The sequence below is a fragment of the Teleopsis dalmanni genome, chromosome 2 (genome assembly GCF_002237135.1).
Source record: "Teleopsis dalmanni isolate 2A chromosome 2, ASM223713v2, whole genome shotgun sequence".
Classification (NCBI taxonomy): domain Eukaryota; kingdom Metazoa; phylum Arthropoda; class Insecta; order Diptera; family Diopsidae; genus Teleopsis; species Teleopsis dalmanni.
In genome coordinates this window covers 32,183,651-32,194,366 of record NC_051847.1, presented here as the reverse complement: position 1 = coordinate 32,194,366, position 10,716 = coordinate 32,183,651, and the positions used below count along the sequence as shown (strand labels likewise).

General features: G+C 30.5%; 1 protein-coding gene across 1 annotated transcript in view; it reads right to left on the bottom strand.

The window, feature by feature from the left end:
* LOC119674271 (protein TsetseEP-like) overlaps window positions 1-10,716 on the bottom strand; it is a 35,554-nt gene that overhangs the window by 722 nt on the left and 24,116 nt on the right. The window contains exons 3-4 of the mRNA XM_038085403.1: window positions 1,320-1,762; window positions 957-1,214 (exon numbers count right to left, since the gene is read on the bottom strand). Coding sequence (XP_037941331.1) covers window positions 957-1,214; window positions 1,320-1,762 — 701 coding nt within the window. The remainder of the gene's footprint in view (window positions 1-956; window positions 1,215-1,319; window positions 1,763-10,716) is intronic.

The following is a 10,716-nucleotide window of genomic DNA, read 5'->3' as shown; positions in this document are numbered from 1 at the left end:
ACTAAAATATAAGGTACGTAGTACAAAAGAGTTTAATATATGTGTATATATCTATAAATTTGATTATGGGATAACATACAGATACTGTCACAAATCACAAATCTTATGAATTTTCAGAAACGATAGTTGATCATATAAATATTCTTATATTATGAATATTGAATTTCCCTAAAAAGTATGTTTTTATATTTTTAAATGTCTTCAAAAATTTTAGTTGTTTAAATTTTATTTATGAAAAATTTTCTTATTATTCCTTGTAAATTGTTTAAAATTCTTTATAAAAGTTCTTATGTTTATTTTTATTTTTATGTTTATCTTAGAAATAATTTTTTTTAAGAATTTTTTTTTATTTATCTTGCACTGTTTTCCTGCAATGGGTCTCTAGAGTAAGCTTTATATTTCTTTTTTCGACATAGGATGACTCTTTTATGAAGATAGTTGGAAATTGAAGAAATAAACGGAAACCAAGGAGCACAAAAAATGTAAATAATTAATTAAATATTAATTGATAATGTTTTTAAGTTTTAAGACATATTAAATTAAATCCGACAATGCATTTTAAAACAATAAAATCACTTTGCTAACTACTGTAAACTACTCAACCCGCTTCCAACCATTTAAACAAAATTCAATCCCTATGACAACGCTAACAAGCTACATCATTGTTATTGTTGTTTTTGTTGTTGTTGTGGTTACTTCATTGTTAAAAATTTTACCTTTTGCTGCGTGTAGAAATCGAGTGGACATATTCGCCATTTTGGTTGTTGTTGTTGCTGTTGCTGTTGCTGTTTATGTCATTGTGTGTGTTTGCGTAGTGGTTCGCATTGTCGCTGCTACTGTTAATGTTACTGTCACTGTCAACTAGAATGTCGCTATTGTTGTTGCTGTAATTATTGCTGTTGCTGTTGTTGTTATCGTTGTTGTTGTTATTATTACTAGCACTATTGCTAACATACTCATTTGAAGCAGACAATTGCAAACGGAAACCATTTCTGGCATCCTGATGCGATTTTGCCGCACGGACTATAACACCGTTCCTCGCGCAAATGGGAGTGTTTTGTGTATGTTTACCTATGTTGTTGCTGTAATTGCATTCGTTATATACATTGTCGCTGTTGCTGTCATTGTCGATGCCATCTTTGTTGCTATTGCTGCTGCCACTACTGGGATTTCCGTTACTATTTATATTGTTGCCGTAGTTGTCGTCATCAACGCTACGTTTGTAGAAAAAGTAACTGTCATTGTTGTTATTGTTATTGTTGTTGCCATTGTCATTTTCATTTTCATTATCTTGATCATAGAGTTGTATGTGATGTTGCTGTTGCTGTTGCTGCTGCTGGTGCTGTAGTTGTTGTAATCGTTGGTGTTCATAGTTATATTTGTTTATGTTGTTGCCAAGTTCGTTGTTAAAATATTCATATATCTGCCGCAGACGCCATAAATTGGCTAAATCATAGGGATCAGCATGTTCGTCATAGTGGTACTGCTCTTTAATTTGCTGTTCTTTTTCTGGTTGCTGTAATTGTAGTTGTTGTCGTTGTTGTTGCTGCTGCTGTTCTTGCTGCTGTTCCTGCTGTTGCAATGAAGACCCCCATTGTTCATTTAGCTGTTGCACATTATTACGGTTCTCTTGTTTTAGTTGTTGCAGTTGTTTCTGTTGTACCATAATTTCTCCATTGTTTCGTCCATAACCATTGTCCTTCCAACTTGTCGCCGCCGTCGCAGAGATATGACAAAAAGCGCACGCAGCTGCGAGTAGTAACTGTGGGGAAATAGAGACAAGATAAAAATAATAAATATGATGAATGACGACTACAGAACTTTTAACAACAATAAAGAAAAAAAAACAATAATGAAAATAAAAATAATAAAACTTGAAGACCATTTAAAATTTTAAAATATTTCATTTTACACATAATAAATAAGCAACAAATTAAATTGAAATTTAAGGACTTTTAGTAAAAAAAGAGCAAATAACCCACAAGTACATTAACTTTGTTGCCTCTACTAACAATGCGACGTCATAAATTATTGCTTGTAAATGAATAGAAACTGAATTTTGTATTATTTTTTAATTTGATTTGTGGACAATTTACTATTCCATACAAGCAAATGCAAAAAATCCTTAAACTAACTTTTGTATATATGGAAAATGGAAAAGCAAAACTTTAAGCATGTTTGCGAAATCCCAGTGTACGAGTGGAGGATTTGTGGCGATCACGTTTTTGGATGCATGAATGTTAATGAACATGTCTTAGAGGCCAACAAAAAAGTTGAAAGTTAGCTGAACGCGTGTGAAATGACATTGAATTCATAATCCTGCATATGCAGAAAAAAGCACAGAAATAAAATTGGAGAAAGAAACCACAATTTAATTCTGCGACGAAAAAACGCTCATAAAACACATATCCTTAGGCATCGGAAAATAAAAGTTTTCCTTTAGTTTGCAGACGCAGTTACTCATAGAAGTTGAAGCGTTCACTTTAGTTTGTTGTGGTTACTTGGAATTGGTTTTGTTGACTTTTCAGCTTGTGTGTCACCAAAAGTTTAGCCAAGGGAATTGAACTTTTATATTGAATTTCTTCTTAAAGAAAGCACAAAAGAAATATTCCATATATTTTGTAATAGATTTCACGATAAGATTATTAATTTAATATATTAAAAGAACATTTTAATATTGCTATATTAATATATATACGCTATATTAATATTGCTATATGATATTAATATTTGACTTAAACGAAACTTAGAAATTTAGTAAATTTTTAATTTCAAATTCCATTTATTCTAAAGCTAATTTCGTTCTAATATAAACACAGCAAGTGAATTTGTTAATAAAAATGTGCGAATATAAAAGCTAAGTACGGCATTGAGTCAGTTGGTTAAGGTGCGCTGACCCTGAGTTTCAAAATTGGCAGGGCACGACTTCGATTTCTTGTACTAATTGAATACAAGAATTATTTCCAAAGCCACTGATGATGGGTAAAATATTTGGCAATACTCGAAACCAAAATTCAATTAATTAAAATAACATAAAAAATAATTTTTGTTGTTCACTATTTTTTGAAAACCTCTTTATGTAAATTTTTAATTTAATTAGAGATTTCGTAGAGAGCTCTCTTTCGACAGACAAAATTTGCGCTCTATAGATTGTTTATACTATCTGTTTTGTTATATTTTAAAGAAAATTTCGGATCCTAATAGAAGATACGAAATTTCAAATATATGTAGAATTGTACGAAGTTTGGAAGCCAAACTGGTTGCTGGCGACTATACTTGTGAAACTGTTAAGGACTTCAACTAACTTTGCACTGCTGCACAGTGTGGCAAAACAGAAATTATCCGTTCAAAATTCGATATTTTCTAAACTAATAGAGATATTGAAACAAAATTTTCCTAAAACTTTGTTTTTGAGATGCCCTTTCTTTTGAATATCATTTGTGTCAGTATATCACACTGCTATTGAAGCGGCGAACCTATATTGATCAGTACAGCCGAAGCGGTGGGCCCTAACCCTTCTGGTACTAGATTATACCGTTGCTCTCGTGCAGTAAGAGAAACTCACTTATAATATTTATACTCAAAATAGTATCTGGAAGTACCTACTGGGTTTTAGTTACCTTTTATGACATATATGTCTTAATTCGGGAGTATTGTAACCCATGTTCCAAAGAGGGAATTAGAAGGATCAATGGTACACTATCATATATAGTATTTGTTGCGCTATAGAATTATCTAAAGTAACTTGTACATTATAAGACTTTTGAGAAGTTTAACAATTTGTCTTGGTGCTACATCTCAGAACACATTCGTTTCAATGAAATTGTGTATAATTCGTTTCCTTCCAATGTTCAATAGTTCAATGGGTTGAAAATATTCCAAAAAAAAGTGTTTTGAATTGGTTTTATATAGAAACTCTACATATACGTCTATAGGCTTCTTATTTGACTAGGCAGTCAGCCTTTTAGTTGTCTTCATGTCATTCATGCTCCGGAACTTGCATCAAAGTGATCATTTCGTGTTCCTTGCATAATGAGAAAAAATAATGTGCACTTAGACAAATAAGTTTCAACCACATACTAGTTAAGTTGACGTAAAGAGGATATGAAAACCAACATATGGTATAGTTAAACCAATATGATGTGTCGAGTAAGAATATTTTGACCTGAGATTTAATTAAAATCTGGTTAAATTAACTAAATTATTTTTCTTAGTGTGTTTATATATAATGCCATATGTTGACTTTAACTCTGGCTTATAATTTAAGTAAAATTCTTTAAATTTTTAGAAAAAGCTTATTTTATTTTATCAATAAGTTTAAATTTATATTTTTTAGTCAAAAAACTATTGTTCGCAATAGGAAAACTTTATTCTAATTTAATTAATTTGAATATTTTATTTTGACGCCTATTTTGTAGAACATTATTAGCAGAAATCAGTGAGTTTTAATTAACAGTAGCAACACGAACTTCTTAAATGATAAAAAATTCATTAAAATTTTTAAATAATTGCTAAAAATAAAAAATGTGCCTAAAATAAATATCTCTCATTAATAAATATTAAGTGATAAAATTGAAATTGCCGTCAAATAAACCTACAAAATTATATTAATTTAAATTCAAAACTGAACAACATTTTATGTCATAAATTTATTGTAAACATTTAGTTTCCTGCAGTTTAAAATTGCTTGCTGTCAAGGATACTTTATTAATTTCAAAAAGCAAAAATATTTTCATTTTTAGTTTGCAAAAATATACTTTAATTGCAGCAAACATATTTATAAATGTAGGAGTATCTATCTGAATTATAAATAGCATAGGCAGAATATTTTACTGATATTATTTCGAATACTCATGCAAATAAACTGTGACAATATTTTTGATTTCAGAATTAATTAAAAAAATTTTTCATTGTCATATACGAGTATAAATACAGACCAATACCAATATTTAGCACTTGTCAATAATTATAATCAGAAGCAAGACCAGCAGGAGCAGCAGGAGCAGCAGGACCAGCAGGACCAGCAATAACAATGACGATAATCAAACTGAAATAATAATTCTATAAACGTGTACAGAAATAATGAAACTAATTATGACAACAATAATTATGATAACAAAAACACAAATAGTTTTGTTATCAAGGACGAACTTTGGTAATCATAGCAAATCCTGCACTATCGAATGTGTATTTCAGATAATTATAACTTTGTATCGCAATCAATAATAAACAAAAAGGACATTAGCAAACGTGTACATTTAATTTATTTGAGTTATTAAGGATATATGAGTAGATGCTTGTAGTTTTGAAAAATAAAATAATATTGCTTTACTTTGATTAATTATTGTATTTAATTAAAGTCTGGAATTTTGTGTTCATACAAAATTCCAGAAGTGACTCGAGTAGAACTGCGTTTGAAATAAAAAAGCGGGTAGAAAGGTAAGTAGGTTGAAGTGGTGGCCCAATGAGCACACATGATGGCCCATTGGTGTACCACAGGAATAGCATTGGTACGTACACAGATTTAAATCAGTTACAGCCAACGCTGAAAAAGGTAACAAATCCCCCATTAGGTAAACGAAAACCAATCTGACAGTTCTATAAACTTGGTCAGGTCCCTAACATTACACGACGACAGCTCATTCAGATCAGTAAGAAAAGGAGATCTGAAGATTTTCAATATTCTTCTAGCTAAAGAAGAACACTGACACATAAGATGGAACACGGTCTCCACCTCATCCTCAGAGCCATAAACTCGACAAAAATCATTATAGGGTAATATCAGTAATAAAGAGGATATTTTTAAATTTAAAACTTAAATTTTTAAACAATTGGATTCTATTTTGGATACCATTGAATATTTATCAGTGTCCTTTGTACACTGGAAAACACTGGCAAATTTAAACTAAGAGTTCTTTTGAATTCAAAATTGTTTGACTATAGTTATAAATGAGAGAAATAAAAGGTTAGGTTATACTGGCGTTCGCAAGAGATCCACTTAGGTCTGTAGGCACATTATGCTACCGTATTATGAAAAATCCAAGGGTTAAAACTATTTAAAACCTCTGACAAAGCCTATGATGCTATTAAGAGAAAGGAAGAAAAAAAAAAGATCCTCAAAAAAGAAAACCCCTGGAGATTTAAGGCGGCGCTTTACATGTGCCGAACAGAAGCAAAGTAATTGGGAGGCACTTTCATCGTCCTCACCACAAATGCGGAAGAAATGGTTGAAAGGAAGATTTTTTCTCCTAGTGTGTTTACCTAAAATACAATGACCTGTAAGTAAACCTACTTTGTAGTAGAGACTGATATCTCTACGGGGCATCACGATGAGAAAGTTTGATTTTCTTTTATTAGCGCGTGGCCAAATTGCATGCAGATGTCTGCATATCGTTGAGTCTTCCCATCTTTTATTAAAAAGTTCGACATACGAAGAACTCATTACCAATTGACATGATGTCAACAATATGCGAAGATTGTTTAGGTGTCCCGAGTGGTTTCGTGAAGCAACCCGTCTTGTTAAGACCGTAAGACCGGGAACCGAGATTAGAGAAATATTGAACTCCGCCGACATCTCATGTGTAACAGTGAAAGACTATTCTAGATGTAAATTGGACTGAACTCAAGGACTTTAAAGTGTATTCCTTCCAAGTATATTATTTACTTTTAAACAAGCTAAAGCTTTCTTTATGGCAGTCACTTCTGCCTGAAAAACACTTTAGTGATGTGGAAGCTTATTGTAAGGGGATATATGCACCCCTTCTGAGATATGAAAAATCTGTATTTCAAAAACACTAAAACTAACACTAAAACTGATACAAACATTAGCTAATATTAACATGTTCAATAAGAAATTCATTAACATTAACATATTCATTAACACATACATGAGTGTTATTTGGAGCCAACAATTTGTTTCTTACAAGTTCCTACCACTCTATACTTTAATGGATTACATGCAATACAAATTTAGTTTAAGCTCATCTATATTTATATATATGTTAATTAAAACAATAACAATATAATAAAATTTGAGATTTGTCAAATTTTGATTACAGTTTAATCTGCTTTGTATCTGTAAGTGCATTATGACAAGTCAACAAAATAACCGACGGCAGGACCGACAGGACCGGCAGAAACAATAGTAATAATAATCATACTAAAGTCATAATTTTGTTAACCTGTATGAAAATATGGGACTGAGCATGACAATAATAATATTGATAACGCAATATTACAAATAGTGTTCTTCTTAGGACGAAGGGTGATAATTATAGCAAAGCCTCTAGTAGATGAATTTCAATTGATAACAGCTTTGTATGGCTATTAATTTTAAATATTAACAAATGATATTTACAAATGTACACACTTTTGTTATGGTATTTAAGGAAATTTTGTGATTTTGAATGGAAATGATAATATTGCATTACTTGTCGTTAATTAGATTTAAGATATTTTGTTTATTGAGATTTATTAATATTTATTATTGCATGTAATATATTCAGTTTTTCATCAGAAACTAGTTACTCTACTTATTGTTTAAGCAATTATTTTAAATATGCCAGGATGTCATTAGCCTTATGAAAATATTTCACTTTAAAAAATAAAAGGATTCATTAAGGTTCGCTATGAAATATAAAATCAAATAATAACTAATAATTGTTATGTTATGGACCATACCGTATTATTTTAAATCATTTAATAATTCAAAACACTCTGATATATTAATAGTCGTAGGGTATGTGTAACATGCCTTATACAATCTTAAAGGATCTACAATCTTACGTAGTAGTTTTGTCTCCAGACTAATACGACTTTTATAAAGTATCTAGCATCGTTAGGATTACCAGTATTAGCTTATAAATTGAAAATTCTTTAAAAATGATAAAAGCTTATATTTTAGTATTTAAAAAATTAATATAAAATAAAAAACTTTACACTACATTACAGAATATATAATAAAGTTTAGTGTACTATTTTAGTTTTGAGAAATTTTTGGCATATTGCAGTATTCCATAGGTTAAGTTAGGTGAAGAGAGTTTAATCTAGTTTGTGGTATAAGAACCACCGACACCGGTTCTTAGCCATAACAAATAGACCAAGACCTTTATGGAGATTTGTAGTAGACATTATATAGAACGATAATAAAGAATGTGTAATAAACTAAAACTCACTGAACTATAGTTTTTGGCATATTGACGTACCGCATGGAATGAGTTAGGGTAACTTGTCTTGCGATTTACATATAGTATGCATATAGGATGAATCCTATATGTAGATTTATAGTATGCATCAAGAGTGCTTCAAGTTACACTCTAAGACGTCTTTTAATTTCTAAAATTATGGAGGGCAGCAAATTGTTCGTGATACCACAGGAAATAAATATTAGAGAAGATCCTTAGTCTCTTTAATGTTCAGCATTTTTTGTACTTTCACAGAAGATTAACCCATTCTAACGCCTATTTATTTTTCGTCAATATCACTATATATATTTTTAAGAGATTTTAGCAGAAAGTTTTTTCCAATGTCTTTATATCAAGTTACCCAATTAAGTAATATATTCAAGACTAACATTTCTATAGTTCTTTGTCTTTTAAAATATTTTTCAATGCAATTTGCTATGAGATTATTGCCTTTATGGCTTCTTGGCTATACACGTAGACATTTATTTTAGAGTTAGTTTCTGTTTTAGATGAGCTCTTCAATATTGTTCACAGTTCCTGTCTTATGGAATTCTTTCTTTATTTAGATATGTACAATAATTAAGTAAGGAGCGATATCACAGTGGGCAATTTGTGATGAAATGAGCCTTGGTGCCTCTCCAACCAAACATAACCTAATTAAGCAGGGACATATCTTTTGAATGGTGTGTGTTTTTTTAAAAATAAGTGATGTTTACATTAATTAAATAAATTAAATTAATTAAATGTTATGTTGTAAAATAGTTTTTTGTTAGCTTAAATTTATTATTGATTTTAACATTTTTCTTTACAAATTTAATAAATTTTTTGGTGTTTTTGTTTTCGGAGTACAACCTTTTTAGTAGATTCCTTAATTAAGTTATGTTTTAAGTTCAAAAATTTTATAATACATTTTCATTTAGTTTTGCTATAATGTACTGTAAATGGTATCTGGAAAATGTCATGCTCTGTAGAGATGTCATAATGTTTGCAGAATTACTGTGTTTTCTGACATTTATTTAATATTATGGACAAGTGGGAGAATAAGGATTAAAGTTTTAGTTTTGTTACTTATTAAGAAATCTTAAGTTGCTCAAAGTAATAAGTTGTGCTTATATTCTTTCAACATCTAAATCCCCGGTATGATCATAGCTAAACTTTAAAATGCAAAGGGAAGTCATCCTTAAGAACTTCCACAACAATTAACATAATAGCAAAAAAAAAAAACAGGGAAATCTCAAGTTGGTATTAACTAGCTTCATTTTAATCAAATAAAAACTATTCCAGCACGATTTAGTTGTCATTATTTCCTCTTCTTTTTATTCCGCATAGTTAAATGCTTCAAACTTTATTGTGCTGTCATAGAATGTGCTGACGACATAGAAGTTTGGAGAAAGGTCCTGAAGTGTTCGTGAAGCATGGCTACGCGAATTTGTCAAAAATTTCTAAGATCCTTTTTTCTTTTCCTTTTTTTTTGTCTTTTTGTTAGATACACAAACACTAAACTTTTGCAAAAGTAGTTTTGTGTTTACCTCGAGCAACTTTAATGCCACTTTGACTTTAATTCTATGCATTCTTCGCTCTGCACTATTGCTTTGTTGTGCTAAACTTTTCAAGTGGCAGTAAGTCCTGCTGACCATTCCATTCCGTTCATGAAGTTTTGCTATCATAAAATCAAAATTTCTTTCTTCAACTTCCTACAAGTATTGTCGCCAAGCTTTTTTTATATACTGCGCATCCTGTGCATATTTAAGCCATTTGCGTGACCAATTAGTGTCAGCGCTTGTTTAAGTTGCCACTTTTCATATCCTTTTATCCTTTTTATGTTACTTTAACAGGTTTCGCACTCAAATGCTTATACGTTGTAACGTTGTAACGTTGTAACGCTGTAACGTTGTTTTGTTGTTGTTCTTTTGTAGTTTGAAATATTTTTGAATTTCTTTTTGGTTTGTTGTTTACGTGATTTTTACGTTTGTTACGTGTTTGCGGTAGAGTAACAAAATGTTATGCAATTTTTATTGTCCGTTACCAGGATTCCTTTATGGTATCCAGTTTGTTTATATTTTAATCCTCACAAGTTAAACACAATTAAAGTATTATTATGAAATCTCCTTCTTCTTACCACTTGATATAAGACACTAGTTAGAATTTATAATTAGATGTTTTGGTTTGTACTACTCTGGGATACTTGATTCTTCTTCCATAGAAGAGGAGAAGAGCTATAAACACGTTGAAGCTTTACTAATGTATTAAGAATAGCTACAGATTGGTTCCGTTTTTCATTTCTAAAATAAACAGAACAAAATTTTGAAAAAAGAATTATATTTTTAATTAAATGTAAAGATGCTAGCATACTAACAGATTGTATAAAGGTATTGATTGGCAGACAAACTTGCAAGAAGTGGTGCGGCCTCAAGAATGATAGGCCTAGAACTATTCTGTGGTCTAGGCAAAGGAACTCTATTCATTCTTATGAACGGCGCAGAGAAAAAAGAAAGAGTACTCTATTCGCAAAGATAACCCAAAACGTTCACAA